This window comes from Excalfactoria chinensis, chromosome 14, assembly GCF_039878825.1.
Source record: "Excalfactoria chinensis isolate bCotChi1 chromosome 14, bCotChi1.hap2, whole genome shotgun sequence".
Lineage (NCBI taxonomy): Eukaryota > Metazoa > Chordata > Aves > Galliformes > Phasianidae > Excalfactoria > Excalfactoria chinensis.
Window position 1 is genome coordinate 8,055,078 of NC_092838.1, and position 17,187 is coordinate 8,072,264.

At 37.0% G+C, this 17,187-nt stretch overlaps 1 protein-coding gene across 33 annotated transcripts in view; it reads right to left on the bottom strand.

Annotated features, from left to right (window-relative positions):
- Positions 1-17,187, bottom strand: part of RBFOX1 (RNA binding fox-1 homolog 1) — a 584,605-nt gene that overhangs the window by 397,732 nt on the left and 169,686 nt on the right. For all 33 annotated transcript variants that reach the window (XM_072349235.1, XM_072349263.1, XM_072349278.1 and 30 more), the window contains one exon: positions 8,206-8,253. Coding sequence is in view for 3 of the 33 variants with exons in the window: in XM_072349226.1 (XP_072205327.1) it covers positions 8,206-8,253 (48 nt within the window). In the remaining 30 variants the exon portion in view is untranslated. The remainder of the gene's footprint in view (positions 1-8,205; positions 8,254-17,187) is intronic.

Below are 17,187 nucleotides of genomic sequence, written 5' to 3' on the forward strand. Positions count from 1 at the left end.
AAAACATACCTGTTTAAGAAAAATGAGGGGAAAAAAAGGATTAAGTTACTTTACCCCTTAAATAATATTCATCAACAGGATTTTAGAGATGATAGAAGTGCGTAGATCCAAATTTCCAAAAAGAGATGTACATTTAAACCTAAGTGGCCTCATAATCACAGAGTTCATCAGAGGAAACTACACTGTGCATCATTATTGAACAAGTCAGTTCTAAGGTAACTGAATTAGAAAGGTTTTGAGCAAACCATCCAATACGAGAAGTCTAGACAGCTGTAGAAAGCAATGTACTGCTAAAGCAGAAAGATTTACCTGGGATGAGATCCAGTACAAAAAATAAAAATAAAAAACAACAAACATGACTAACTAGAATCAATGAGAAATGAACTGGATTACTGAATAAAAGTGTATTATTGCATGTGTTCCAGGTACCAGGAAGGTAATAGAGACAGCAGGTATAAAAAAAGACTTCCACGTCCATCTCCCCTTTTATCATTCAATCATAGCAATCCCATTAACCAGGTTGGATTACTTCCCAGATATTAATTCAGCAAACAATAGTCTGACCCATTCTGCCCCCTTCAAATATGATGAAAGCAATCTGCCACTGATAATATAGCCTCTCATGTACACCTGGAAAGCCATCTAAACAATTTACACCTAAACAGCGGGAAAAAACTGAACTCAACAAATGAAATCGAGCTTTCCCAATTCATTTATATTCTGTAAAATCACCCTCTGCTTCCCAAGGAAGTGCTGGAACATTAGCAGTTGCAGGAGTCATGGACTATTTTCCATAAGACATACATAGTGACAGAAAGAAATGCTGTACACATGGACAAAAGATTACTGGAATGTACACAGCTGGAAGCATAGCTTTCTTAATAGTCTCACCCATTCCAGTTCCCCTACATCTCTTGTTTTCCACTAGAAATTTCAGTATATTTTTCCAGACTATTTCTACAAACAGTTTCAGCAACCTAACAGATATAAAATACTATTGTTAACACCTATTGCTTTGGCTGTGCTAAATGGTGCTTGCACAGCACCATGATCTGCTCTCTTTTTCATGCTGACAACCCCTCACACCTCTCAGTGAGTAGGCTAATGGTGGGCAAGAGATGGTAATGGGACACAGCTGGGACAGCTGACATGAACTGGCTGGAGAGATGTTCCAAAGTCTGTAAGTACAAGCTCAGCAATAAAAAAAGAGCAGAAGAAGGGGTGGGGGGGGGGATCTTCATCCATTGGCAGCCATTGTTCTGAGACTGGCTGGGCATGTGCTCATAGGAGACAGTGAGGGTAAGTGAACTTGGATTCTGCCCTTCTCTTCACTTATTGAACTGCCTTTATCTTGACCCACAAAGTCTGCCCCTTTTGCTCTTCCTACTCTCTTCCCCATCCCACCAGGCAGGTGGGAGCAAGCAAGAAACTGAAGATAATAATTCAGCTGCTGGTCTGTGTCAACTCACTCAAATATATTTAAGTCCTTTGGTTTTACATTCTTTCACTTCTCCTCTGCTGTACCCTATCTGCTAAGTGTAAGCAATACTCTGGTTTTGATCACTGTTTTCAGTGAATCACAATTAGTGAAAAGAAACAACACAGCAAGCCAAATTCCGCATGGAACCTTGGAAATTGGATGCAGCATCAATAGTAGAATTGAACAGAACTGCAAAGTCACAGAGCTCCATTTTCCAGAGGTGAAAGGTTCAAGAAATGGCTATCTGAAAGATTCAGATACCCTGATAAGCACACCGCCCATTAGCTAGCGTGTGTACACAAGCAGTACATCTCACCTTTTCTCTCCCATAATCATGCTGATGATGTTGAGAAGAAAAAGGCACATGCATAACACAGTTAACGTTTTATACCTAACCTTCAAGAGTATTTCTGTGGTTTTGTAACCAGCTATATGGGAAAACAGCACCAAAAATGTAGTAAGCAGCTCACTTTCTAAAAGGATTTGCATTTTCAACATAAAATTTTGATAGAGGTGAAGTTGTTGATAGAAAAGAGATGTTGTTTCTATCTGTCAATCTTATGACTTGGAACAGTAAAGCACTTGCCTGCATCAAGTTCTTCATGCAACATTTCCAATGCCATTTTCAAATTCCACACAGATTAGTTTCAATGAAGTCTATCTTAACACCATTGAGGAGCAGTTTGACAGTATATAAGGTACACCATTAAATTATTAGAAAGCAACTGTAAACTCCTGAATAGCAAAGTCTGTGAGCTTATTTCAACAGGAGCTCTGTTACAAGGGCTTAAATTACTAAAGAACTCCATTCTCCAAATTTTACCTGCAGAAAAATCTAACCTCCAGACTCCCACCTCACCCATAAGCCTCTTTGAGGAAACATCATGAAAAAGTAATGCCTTCCTAACACTTCTGTAGTCGACAGAGGCTTACTTCTCACCGCAAGGAAATTTAAAGTGCAGTGTAGAAACACTCATATGGCCAAGCACAGATGGCCAGCCATATGTTTTCAGCCAGGAAAAAAAGAAATGTTTAATACTTTTAAAAATATACTTTCTTTTAAAGTGCATTTACTTCCAAAAAACTGAGGTTTTAATATGGAAAACTAACATTTCCGAGTCCCACATATTTCAGAATACAAACCCCAGGCTGACTATCTAGGCATACAGATATAAGGAAAAATAACTTATTTTATGGCTCCTCTGTTTTCTCTCTTAGAAGCACCATTTCCTAATATTTTGAATTAACAATAAAAGCTGCATATTTATTAATTTCACCTTTTAAAGAGCTTGAAAAGACAAGTTAGCAAGCGTTCCATTAGCGGTGTTCTGCTAAGTTTAATCAGTTAATGCGCAATCTGTGTATCACTTCATACATGAAATGCTGTCCTGCAATTTTAAAGAAAGAAAATTAAAACGCGTTGCCTAGAACTTGGGAATAGAAAATTAATGGAATGTATCTCTGTACCTCAGTTTAATGAAACAACATCTGCGAGATTACTTGTCTAATAAAAAAAAGTACATCAACAAGCCTGATGCGTAACAGAAGAAAAGTATTATCTATATTTTCAAAACGTTACCATCTGGGGATGTTATGCAAGAATAAATACCCTATCGGATCGATTCACTGATGCTCTGTGAACACTAACACTCTAAGTGGCTTCCCACAGCGGCCTCATTATCTGAAGTCCTCTTAGGAGTTGCTCTGCAACCTATTTTGGTTCTGTAACCCATCAAATGCTGACCTACTCCATTCCTGTCATCATGACTAGATTCCACCTCGCTTAATGAGCCAGTTACACTTGTCTCAAAGTACAACACAGTACACAGCACATCCCTCCAACCTGGGGAGCACACAGCAGGTTTGCTAGGGGTGCAGGGCACCCTATGTGGTGTGACCAGCTGCCATGGAACGGTTCTGTCAGGCTCTGCAATTGCACCAAGTTCCAGGCAGTCAGAGCACAAAGATGAGAAATCTGATAGGAATGTCAGCATCCTGGTCTGTGGTGTCAGCTACTGAAGTGACTGCAGACCCTGATACCATGGCTGGAGGACCACAGCTCTCTGGATTATACAACATGCCATAGATGAGGTGCCTGCAGCAGCAGCCACTGTGCAACAGGAGACCAGCACTCCTTCAGCCCGAGGATTTCCTCTGCCCCAACATGGGGCCCTCCCGCAGGGTACAGTTCTCCACAAACTGCTCCAGAATGGAGTCTTCCCACAAGGCACAGCCCTTCAGGAAGGGAATGCTACTATGCAGAATTTGATTCCTGCTCCTGCATGGGCCACAATTCCTGCTCAGAACCTGCTCCTATATGGGCTCTCCACAGGCTACAGCACAGATACGTGCACTAACACCACCCTGCGCGCTGCCGCAGGACAACCTGCTTTCATCACATCCAGCTGCTGAAGCATCTCTTCCCCCCCCCCTCCCCTGGTTCGTTCACTGACCTCTGTGCCTGCAAAGCTGTTTCTCTTATATTCTCTCTCACTCCTCTCTCTCTCAGCTGCCGTACAACAGTTTTTGCCCTTTCTTAGATATCCTCTCAAATAGCATCATTCATTGGCTCAGCTTCAGCCAGCTGAGTAGCAATCTGCCTTAGCTGGTATTCTAACATAATAAACATACCATACACATTCCTTATGTGTATTCAGCATGAGTAAAAGTCATAAAGCTGAACACATTAACACTTCAGTGGGAGGTCAAATTATTGTTTTGGCTCTTGTATCAAGTCTGTCATTTCAATTCCACTTTATCAAATTACGGATTGCTCGATACAGTTGGATGAAAAGGAAAGACAGACACACACAAGCAATTGTCATCACTTCAGTTGTGAAATTCCATAATTGCATGTCAGTGACAGAAAGAACAAGAGAGCAGTAATAGGACTGCCATTATGATCATTCAAATGCTGTGGAACCTTCCAACAAGGCTTTGCACTGTGACAATCTACATGCCAGGAAATTGACTGGATTTCTGACTATTTCCTTTCTTCAGTGTTGCCTATACTTATTAAGCCATCCAGCACTGCACATTAGGCTCGAAGGCAAGCTTCGGCTGTCCATATTTCTATAACACCTCTATTTGCCAAGAGCATAAACTAAGACAAGGAAATGGAGGATCTGTAGATTTTAATGATACCACTAAAAATATATTAAGAGTTCCATTAAGAATTATACATTCTTACATAAAAATAACATAAAATTATACCTATGGAATTCAGAATTCAGGTCTGATTCAACTCACTGTCTGAGTTAGTGGTTATATGGAGAGCACAAAATCTAGAATTAAAAATATTACCAAGGGAGCCACAGATTTTTCTGCAAAAGAAAATAAGCCTGAGATTATTTTACCCTGCTGAAAAATTCCACCTCTGTGATGAAAACAACTCCAGGAACGTCATTCAAATCCAACTTAAGAGCTGAGATCTCAGTGGGAACTTTTGGCATCTGGTGACAGGTAGACATTATCTGAACAGCTCGTTATTCTAACTCGTGCATCATTCCCACTTGCTTCCTCTACATTCTATCCTGTCATATGATGCTTCAATAATACTCTTATTTGTCCCACAGCTAAAAAGGCAGAAGAAATAGGAATTATTCGTTCACTCAAGCAGACACCAGGAGGTCCATTAGCGTTGCATAAGATTTGACTGAATCTATACCCAAACACAATTCACAGAACACAGTCACCTAACAGAATAAAGGCACTTGTACAGAACACCTTGATACAATACATTTAAGTCTGCAAGCCATACTCAACAAAAAAATCCATTTAAGGTGGGGAAAAAAGAAACCCCAAACATTCCAAAATGATACAGATTGCATAATGCCCTAAAAAGGTAAAAAATAGGTAGGTCCCAAAGTCCTAAACAGCAGAGGGGTTTACAACAAAAGGAAACAGCAATATAGTGATATCTTAAATCTTAACTAGTAAGATCAACTTTGCAGCCATCCCTCTGACTTCCCTTTATCATTCTATCTCCACATATTTAACTTAAGCCATATAAATGTAAGTACTATCCTTAAAAGTGTTTCTAATTTGTGAAGTGCCTGAAAATTCTTTGACAGATGGTACTAAAACAAAAATAATTATAATTTTTTTTTTCCTCCAGAATACATAAGGAAATGCAGCGCTGCCTCTACCATATCCCACAGAAGGTAACAGAGAGTGATGAAACGTTATGTCGCTACAGGGAAATTTTCTAACTTACTGACCTATCATGTTATTGACCTAATGCACACCCATTAAGTCTATTGCTCTCATAAAGCCTCTGCACTCTGAGCTCAAACGTGGTAAATTTTTAAGTCAAGATGCATCTCAAAAACGTTCTCTCCATGAGCAACTTCAAGAACAGAAAATGAAGCAAGATATCCTGAGTGACCTTCAGTTAGCCAAGCTAATAACATAGCTGCTAGTTAATGGTCAGCATTTACTTTCCTGAAAGGAATACTGAAGAGACTGTCATTGCGCATTACAGCAAATGTGAGTCTATTACTAAAAAGAGTACACTGAAATCAAGCAAAAATGAAGAAACCAAATATGAAGAACAAAACATCCCAAGCACAGTGAAATCCAGATGCAACGAAATTACCCGGCACAGAACAGCCATTGCAAGTTAACTTTCCAGTCAGATTTCAGTGCCTCAAACAGTTCTCCATCTCAGAATAAAATAAAAAGGAGGGTAGGACAGCACGAGGAAGATAACCCCATAGGAGAATGCTGGTTTCACAGCACTGGAGTGAATTTCTTTGATGACAAGGCAACAATTGCAGAGCAAAACAAAGTATTCCCTCGTGTTCTGTTTAGACCTTAAAGGCAGAATAGGACAGGGAGAAATACTGCTTTTTTCCTCTTGGTTTTCCCACCTTCCCTACCCCCATACTTTTGAAGACTACTGTTCAATGCAAGTCACATGTTTAAAACCAAACAAAGATATGAACTCAGAATAAATAAAAGACTGGGAAGATATTTTTGGGGGGTATTTCAGCTATTGCAAACTGATTAAACTGGTATAAGAACTGAAAAGTTTTACATACTAACAACCTTAAAGCGATGCTGAGACTGGAGTTCATTTGTATCCAAAGGATAAGAAGATCACAAAGGTCTAATACCGGTCAATTACTACAGACCACCAGCCATTTGTCAGCTGTCATTTTAAAACTTGAAGACTTTTAACCTCACAGGGGGAAAAAAAAAAAAAAAAAAAAAAAAAAAAAGGCAGAATCTAACATAATTGTTATTTTTCCTGAACATTTTAAGAGATATATAGATCACAGAGGTAACACGGTTAAGGACATGAGATGACATTTTGACATTTGTAGAACAATAGAATTCAAAATAATAATTACTTGTACAAAACTTAAGTCTGCCTTCAGTCAAAACTTTATCAAAGACTTCATAAATTTCTACTTCAGAAAGCAGAGATTAAGAAGCATCAAGAAGAAAGTTGGTAAGAAGAGGAAGGCACCTTGCAGACATTTTGTTGTTAGCTTGGAAAATCCTTCATTAATTACTAATGATACAGTTCATTAGGAATATATTTCATTATGGAAGCACAAATTATGAAATGCTAATTATGCATGTCTTAATTGCAGTAGTTTGTCTTGATTTCAACATAGATAAAAATAATTATTTACAATGTTTCAGGTTCTACAAATTACACTAAGCCCCTTATTTACAGTATCAACAGATACAAGCAATACAGTAAGCAGTAAAAACACATTATTATTTAATAAAACTGATATGTTTTTATTTGATTATCTCAGGACAGGCCATTAGTAACCCATACCCCTGGACCAAAAAGTAAAGCTGCCATTTCAGCTCAGCAGAAGCTTCAGTTTTGAGAACAAACCTGAGACATGCTATGCAAGGAGAGCTAATTACAACATTTATGTTCTTTCAATACGCTCCAACAAATTAAGGAAATGAGGAGGACAACCAGACAACTCTTTATGCAAGTTCTTGCGTTTGCAAGCTAATTACACACACATTTCAGTATCTTAATTGAATTCTTAGTAAGTTTTTGTCTAACTCAATAATTTCCTCTGTTCCTGAAAATGCTGTAAATCACTGAAATTCTGTAGAACCTTCATCACATAACAAAAACAGTTTGTGCTCCCCTGCAGTAACTTCGACAGTGTACTATATGAGATTGTACAACAGTATTTAATACAGTCTGAACTTCCATGGATAACTCAAGTGCATATGAGATTACACTGGTTTATAAAGTCTCTTTTTCATTTCCAGCAAGAATAAATAGATTGCAATTAAGAGGAGCTGCTGAACATTCATATAAAGGTGCAGCAGCCAAAAGAATTCCTTTGAAAGAGAAGAACTTTGGAAAGTTGAACCACAGAACTTGAATATTACATATTGCGGCACAGTTAAACTAATGCTAGATTAATCATAAAAACCCACTGTTTCAAAATGCAGCCCGAGAGCTAGAAGGCAGCCTTTTGCACCTCCTATTTTTGAGTGTTTTTAATTTGCTCCTGAACCAGGAAGAGAAATCTTTTAACAAATTCATTTAATCTGGTAGTTTTTTGCCTACTGAAGTAATAATACAACTACCATCAGCAATGCTATTAGGGAACTTTAACACACATACGTAAAACACCATAAAATAACTTAACATGGCTAAATTAAAAAATATATATACAAATGAAAGATTAACTTACTGGAGCTGCCCAACATAAATGACATTAAAACCAGCCACTTACTTTTCTGTCCTCAGTTTCTACAGAGGAATTGCACTCCGCTTTAGTATCCTGAAAAGACAAAGAGGGAAGATAGTGTCACAAAACACATTCACAATGATGGGAAGAACTCAGGATTCAAAAGAAGTCATCCATGTTCGATGAGCATGTTACTCAACCTATTATATTTTACTGTATATTAACTATTAATAAACAGTACCCTAAAGGATAATATATTCAGTATTATGGCATTTTGAAAATTTATTAAACTTCATTGCAAGCATTTGTGTTGTAAACGTACAGGTAGGACTGACACGTTATAAAAAACAGATTTCTATATGCCATAGCCACAGCACAAGATAAAATTAAATCATTTCTTTATACTACAAGCCTTTTCAACATGCATCTTGATAAAACAGTCGCTTGCTCTTTCTTTTACCATCAGTATTAAAAAGGAAATAAGTTAAAAGGTAACTTATAATAAAAGTTAAAGGTAAGGTAACTACCAGCTTAAAAGGAAATGTGCTATCTTCTATCTGTTGACATAAGTGCTGGTGAGGACTCTGAAGTCTACAATGTGTTACGGGTCCACATCTATAACCATGGACTACTGGATGTGTTGAAGACACCTGTGTCTGAATCTCGCTGCAATATGCAAGAATACTCAAGCACCTGTTTGATATGTACATCTATATGTTTATATTTACGTATATGCCCACATTTTGTACTTATGTTTACTTCAGGAATCAAGCAGTCTCAAATCTAATGACATCCAAAACACTTTACTCATATTCCTTTGGAATTCTGACTCTCACTGAACTGCCAGAGCTTTGAACAGTAGAAAGCATACAACCTGTTAGAGAATGCATCCTTTTTATCTGTGGCAATATACAGAGCCAATCATTATCACAGTTGATTGCCTGAAAGGCACTTATGTCTTCATCTTATCCCTTTGTATAAGTCACCTCCGAAAACAGAATAAACTGAATATATTCCACATCATTAGACTGTACACAGGGTTAGTGACCTATTATATTTTTTTCACTTCACTTTTTCCATGCTGGCACACCCTGAAGCTCATTTTTCTCACATATTGCAAATTCAGAGACTCCTGTTGATAAGGCCCTTTCTGTTGCTTCTGTTCAAAGGAAGTCCTTCCCCAGCCTCAAAGTGAACCTAGAACCATTCCCAAATTTTGAATTATTGGCTAAAGTTACCTGTTACTTCAATCTCAAACTACAGATTAAAGGCTGACAGCCAATAGCAGCTCCCACTAAAATACAAGCAAATTAAATAAAGAAGCTGTGTTTCCTCAGCACCACGTCTATTCATCTTAAATATACTGACGCTATTTCAATATCAAAGACTTCTTACATCAGCCATTTATTCATAAAATATTTTAAAAAGGAATCATTTATTGAAGTAAAACAAATCAAGGTTTCGTGAAAAATTATTTTCATTCTCAGCAAGATACATTAAAGACATTTTTGTGATGCATATCCAATCCAATTCTCTGTCACTTCAACATCTCCAGAGAAGCAATCTCTGTTATTCTAGTTAGTTTTACACCTCACTTACAAACAAGTACCTCAAAAACTCTTCACATTCAAAACATAAGCCAGGATTCAGGTAGCACTTGTGGGAAGTAGTACTCAAAATTCTTCTCATTTTACTAGGTGTCACTGCATAACTGCCAGTTAAATTATAATATTATAAACACTCTAAGAGCTGTGTTATTAAGCAATGATTCAGCACAAGAAAAGGAAACTGCTTATCTTGTCTGTCACTTTGAGTAGCAGGAAGGAAACAAACCAAGGTTTTATGCAGCATATCAAGAGCTATAAAGGGCAAATATGACTTGTAGGAGTCAAACAAAGTGCTGTAAGGGCCACATATGTTTAACAGCAGAATTGCAGTTACGCTCAACCTTGTTTGTTGGTATGGAGCTCTGAAAGGTAACCTTAAAATGTTCTTTCCAACATTTATCAGTTTTAGAATATTTCGTAATTAACAGGCATGAAACATATGGTTGTACTGAGTACTACAGCTTCCCAGAGAAGAAATTTTTTCTTTCAATGCTAGTTTGCAGATAACTAATGATTTATGTAAGTCAACAGGAAGATCTACTGGAAGGCCATAGTAGAAAATACATCAGATGTGACATTTATTACATTCCTAAGAAGGCTCCCTCCCTTCACCCTCATTTTATATTTTTGATATTCCACAGAAGCTAAACTTTAATATGTTAGGCCCTTGGAAATCACATCCAGCACCTTCAACCTGTGTTAGCATAATACAAGTGTTACTGAAGAGAAGTGAAAGGAAAGTTCTAGACAGCACAGATTATCACTGCTGATGGCATTACTCTGTTTGGCAACCACACGATTATTTTACATGTGTAAAATGTATAGTTCTACTTTCTGAACAGCAAAAAGCTGAATGCCCTCAAGCAACCACCAGTCATGCTAACCCAAACAAAAGCTGTGAATGTTTGTGATTCGTATTATACTTCTTTTAGTTTGCTGTCTCCCTGCTATCTAGATTCTTTCCACTACTTCCTTACCAGCATGACACACGATAACCAAAACAAAACAGAAACAAGTTACACAAGCTAAGAAACTTTACTATTTACTTCAATTGCTAGTGTACTACTTGTCCATTTGAAAGGAATGGATGCAGACAGCAAACTAATTCCTGCATACACACACTGCTCCACTGGCCTGCATCAGAATGAAAGATGAAGAACTGGGGAATTTGAAGTTCTACGCTGTTTTCTGTCTGTAATATCACAAACGGTCAGTAGGTGGAAGCAAATAACCTCTTAAAATGGTGCTCAACTCCATGAAAAATACATCTACAGCACTGAGCAGGTTGCTCAGCTATTACGTTATTGGTCAGCTTTTATTTACACGCACCCTTCATTTCCCAACAAGAACTAAATTAAATCCAGGCTTTGCTTCCTAACACTATTTTCCAATTCACTAAAATGCTGTAGAGATGAAAATTAGATACAACAGATGTGAAGTTTTACACAGTATAAGTGGTTCCTTCAAATGACACAAGCACATATACACAGGTAACCCAAACATTATAGAAAATACTTTTTTTTATCCAGTTTAATCAAAATTCCTAGGCATAAATACTGAATAGCATCCAAGCTGCACCATCTAAAACAAAGTAAAAGAGCCAGTGCAGCAGCTTCAAGTGCAAACAAATTGTTTGCATCAAAACCAATTCTGATGGAGCACAAATGGCATCATTCCTGAAAGCATCCTTGATAAATTACTTTCAACCCAAAGTGTAACTGCAGGCACTTCCCTTACACTAAGAAGCTGAGAAAAATGCATTTCTCCCCCTTTCTTTATAAACCAGCCTAATACAGTTTTATTTGATCTGTTATAGTTTTTGAATTACTTTTCACAAAATCTACTTAAAATTTATGATCCTAATATTCTGAGAGGTTGTTTTTTTTTCCTTTAAAAACCAAAGGTGAATTCTGAAGCGCAGAGGAAAAATAAATCCACAACGTCCCTAAGGAGCTTTAGTTTTAGCTACTACTCCTCTCTGTCCCACTCTTATTTAAACCAAGATGGGAGTATATAACAGGCAGACAAGTGATACATGCTTCCTATTTTGCTGTTCAGATACCCATTAGCGATAATTACAATAAAACACATGAACAGCGGAGATCAGGTACTCACTGCATTGTGAAATCCAATGCTCTTTACAAAGTGGGGGAAAAAAAAAAAAAGAAAATCAATTAAAAAAAATCTGTGCCTAGACTAACAGCACTTTATACAGTACATCAGATCGGCAATCTAAACGCCCATGAGATATTGTTTTCTTTATCAAAACAAGAATCTTACTGGGGGTAGCTGTCATTGAAGATTGTTGTATTTTGCAGCTAATTATAAAATCATTGAAAAAACATCACTGTTTTAAGGTAAATAGGCAGAAGCTTTTCTCTCAACAAATCACACTGCCTAAAGAAACGAACAAAAACTGATTTACAGTCTGAATCAGAGGAAGCGTTTCCTTAGTTGGTTCCCTGCCAATTAACCAGCTCCTGCTTTTACTTATACAAAGGTATTAATTCCAAACAATCTCTCTTAAAAGCCACACACTAATTAAGCTTGCAGCTCTCCTCACTTTCAAAGCTATTGGAAAATCTCAGTGCTGCAACGTTAATTGTAATTTTAATAATAGTTCCAAATCAAACCATATCACCACTATATTCAGGCCAGAAAGGAGAGATCCTACGATATTGCTGAGCAGTTTTAACTTTGTTACAGTGATCAATGCAGAATGCGACAACACTTCAACACAAAGCACATAGCATTAACGTGCACAGAAAACATCCCAGATTCTTTGACAGAATAAAAATCAAATAGTTAAGTTCCTTTGTCAGATATGAAGAGCAGCATTTTCTAAAATAGCCATATTTTAACCCATCATTACCCAACACAGAGTGGTATCTTAAAAACACATTCACTAAGACCAGCAGTAAGCACCTGAGATTTCATTTGTAGGCATGTTTGGTGTTTTCAAACAGAGGAAGACTATTAGAACACCTAACCATCCTTTGGATTAAAATGCTTATCTAAGCTGTTCTGAAACACAAAGAAAAACGCTGCCATGTTCAGCAATGACAAGACATCACTCAAGTATAGCAGTACCTTCTACTGAAGCATAGCTGTCTTGAAGTCTAGTGCACAGGAATAACATTAGACAGGGAGACATGTTTTTGGGCTGTTTCTTCACGTAGCCTTTTCTCTTAAGATGTTCACAGATACAAAGGTTACCTTTAAAAACACTGCTTCACTTTAAAAATCCCTTTTGCACAACCTGACTCATTAAAGAAGTATATTTAACCCCCCCATAAAAATAACGTTTCTATTACAACGGAGCAGAAGGTTGTCAGGATGACCAGCATTAACAGAAGGAATAAATACTGTTGCTTCCCCTTGGAATTCACAGTGCTTTACTGTCATGAGTGGTACACATTTTAAGAGACATTTAATTAAAGGAATTGATAATGAAGAACTTCAAAGTGAAATAATCTAAGCTTTGCTATCAGCTTTCTGCTGAGGTTTCAGTAGCTTTCCATTCCCACTAAATACGAACTTCTTTTTCACCTCATGAGAATTTTTGACTGCTGAAGCTAATTAAATGTGTGATTTCAGCATTGTTTTTAATATAATCAAGCAACAAATCTAAAACGGCAGCCAATTTTGCAATAAAATGCAGCAGATAACGATCACCATTTACACTGCTCTTACTGACCCCAATGATTATTAATGATCCAAGCAAAAAGATACAATCTGCAAGGCTACATAATGATCAAATAAAATTATTTATTAAATTATTCCATATAGTTTACGATTTTTAACAGTTAGTTCACCACACCAGGCAGGAAAAATGCACTTGGGATGGTGTAATGATACAGAGTAAAGCCAACATCAGATTGATACTCAGGAGCTTGAAATAACCTTCAGAAAAGCAGATCCAGCATGCAGTATGTGCACTGAGATTCAGTAACACAGCTGCTGAATGAAATACTGCCTGTAATGGCCAGATCAAAACACTAATGTTTAGAATGTCATTTATAAACAGAGCTTCAAAAGAGCAGCTTAGCCCATGTCAAAAGTACCAAAGACTCCAGAAGACTACAAGCAAACAGGCAAAGCACCCATCATCCCATCCTGCCCTCACACCTGCAATCCTGGAAGCACAGCTTCCAAACGTGCCTGTTCTCTGAAGGCTTCAGCTAACCACGCTCTACATAACTCCCATCTGGCATCCTCAAACACAAAAATAGCTGTTCTCAGTTGTCACTCACAGCTACTACTTTATCAGCAAATAACTGCTGCTTTTAAAACAACCTGGAATGCCAAGGGAACTCCACTAGAACACTACAGGGAGAGCTCCTGACCAGCAGCTTAGTTTCTTTGTATGGAAGGCCATATAAACAGAAAAGATCAAAAACTTTGGTCACTCTAAATCTGACTAGAAAAGTATCCCAGGTTTCTTAAGCACAACCTAGTAACCACTTCAAAGTTACCCTAACATAATATCCAAAACCAATGTTTCAATCAAAATCTTACTCATCTCCAAAACTGCTTTCTTAGAGACTTTCATTGAGGATTTCCATACTCATTCTCAACGTGTATTCCAGCTGTCAGTTTGTCCACGCTTTCAACTACAGCATTCTGTGAAACACTATTTCTTCTTCTAAAAATCTTGGGCCAAAAAGAGCTGTTGCTTTTCCTTAAAGACTAAATAACAAGTCCTCGTACCAAAACTTAAAAATAATAATAAAAAACAATAAGTCCCAATAACCAGAAGTGCCAAATCACATTTCTTTCCTACAGCAATCACGCAGTTTAAGTTGTGCGCTTATTACTGACTATATATATTTAGAACACTGAAGCTGTGACTGACTTACATTTCAGTGTTTCAAGGTGCATTTTTTTGTATCTACTTCAGAATACGTCACGTTCACATCCTCCGCGGAAATGTCAGCAATCAGGAGAATGTGGTGAGGCCTTGGATAAGTGCTGTGATACTTTTATAACTACCCCTTGGAGAGAAGTGATTTGTTGATGTGAAACTCACTAGCCGAGGCAATCAGCACATCAAGGCTGCATACAAGGGGTTTCTGTACATTCAGAGCCGCTAACGATGTGATGTGGTCCAGGCATGAGTGCATCCTACCAGTCGTCTATGAGACTGGAAAAGAGGATGAGGCCTTGAAGACTTAGATTAGTACATTCACCTTGGGCATAATTTCCAGCATTCAATGCAGTTGTGTGGAACAAAAAACAAAACAAACACTTCTTGGAAGTTACTTGGATATAAAAAACAGCACAGAAGTCACAAAAGAAAGTTAGTCAGTGTTAGCAAACAGATTGGTGTGACTCGCACCGCTCTTACCACCCGCAGGATGCTAAGTTCTCAAAATATATAACTCAGATACTCAGAAGCATTTAATACAAATAATCGCTTCATACTTAGTGCCAGGTGAAAACTATATTGAGGTTCTAAAACTAGCAGTTACACTATTGAAAATAAGTTAAAAAAAGGATTCCCACAAAGCATAGTTTTTGGCAGAACATTCAAGCAAATGGTCACAGTTCAGAACAAAGCTGAAAACAATTTGATAAGCTTAAGGTGATTTATCTCCCCATGCAGTGCAATAGGTACCTTTTATCTTACTATACTGTTAGATTACATTACTATTATATATCATCTATACTTTTTTTTATCTTGGTCTTATTTAAATTAGGACAAAGTGAAATAAAAGCATGATTTCCTTAATTTAACCCAAATTAAAAGCAACAATATCTCTGCATAGAAACAGAGCACAGTTCAGCAATTCTTCATATATGGTGGAAATATAAATTAAAAAAGAATCATTATCACTAAGACAAAATATTTTGATTAAAAAATCTGATTAAATCCAATTCTAAGTTAGTCATCAGAAGCCTAGCTAAGCTTTTTGCATGTAATTAACCAGAACTTGGTTAAATTCGTATAGGCATAATTTTCTCATGCAAATAAAATAGAAAATTGAGTGTATTTCCTGGAAAGCAAGTAAAAAGCCCAGCTTTAAAAGACCTCTTATACAAGTAAATAGCTGAACAGAAGCTCAGCTTGCTGACACTATTATAATATTAATAATTCTTGTCAGTATGAGACAGTTAAATTTTTCTTCTGTTTCAAATAACTGAAAAACCTGACAGTCTAATTTTTTTCTACTTCATATCTCATTAAGGACAACATTCCCAATCTTTTAGTTGCTTAATAAAATATTTACACACCTTCTCATTAGCAAGAAGAAGAGTAATAAAAGAGGGACCCTGTCAGAACTCCAATCTAAAGATGTCCCATTCCAATTATTTTTCTTTGCAGATAACGATAACCTCCCAAGACTAACAAAACTCTAACTGCAAAAGCAAGGCAAAGAGGTCAAATCTGTTCCAAGGCTATCACTTCTTACTAAAGGTCAACTATTTTCCCTTGGCATACCAAGATCCAGGAGAGTGTATCTCTTACAAGAGAAAACAGATGAAGGTAAACAGATAAAAGGTACACTTACTTCAGAATTTTATATTAAAAAAAATAATCAATTGTGTATTTAACAAAGACACTGAGCTTCACTGTTTCCTACCCTAGGTTTAAAGCATGTGCGCGCTCAGTAAGATTCAGACCTATCCCTTAATTTAAAATAAAATACACAAACAACATTCATTGGCAAGTTTGCATTTTCTTTAGTCATGAAACTGCTGAGAACGTACTCTACACTCGCAACAAAATTCCATCACCTATTTTTTCAACAGGAAGAATATTCACCATTCAGGGAACAATTTTCTAGCCATTGTTTTTTAACTGGGATTTTCTGAAACATTTCATTGGAAAACATATATTTTAAGAACTCTTCTAAAGTATCGCATGTTCTATACAACGATTAAGCCAGACTCTTCCACTGAGTTTTTAGTGGAAAATAACAGTTTTCACTCAAAACATCATTTTGGATGTGAGTTATTTGAAAGTGAATTATTGCTGGGATTGGATTCTCAGAGACATAAAGGAATTTCTGACCAAAGCTGAAAAGATAACCCAATGTTGGGAGGAGAAGAGTGAGACACCTGAATGAGAATAATGGCCAAATTAATTTTACCACTTCTACAGAAAGTTACAGAAAGACTCAGATCCTTTCCTTTCTCAACCCATACACTGGAGAACATTATTCTTCAAAAGCAAAAGAACATATCGTCTTCTTAGGTTTGACTTCCCTGGCGACATGATGAATATAAGTATTTTTATCAGGCTGATGACGGGGAACACATAGATTAAGTGGATATAACTTCAGAGTTCAGTTTAATTCAGGTTTAGAGTAAACACTAAAATACTAATACTACAATACTAAAAAACATTCTCAACTGTAACATAGATGAATCTAATTGCAATAACGCTCCCCTTTTAATCTTGAAGAATAGCCCTAAG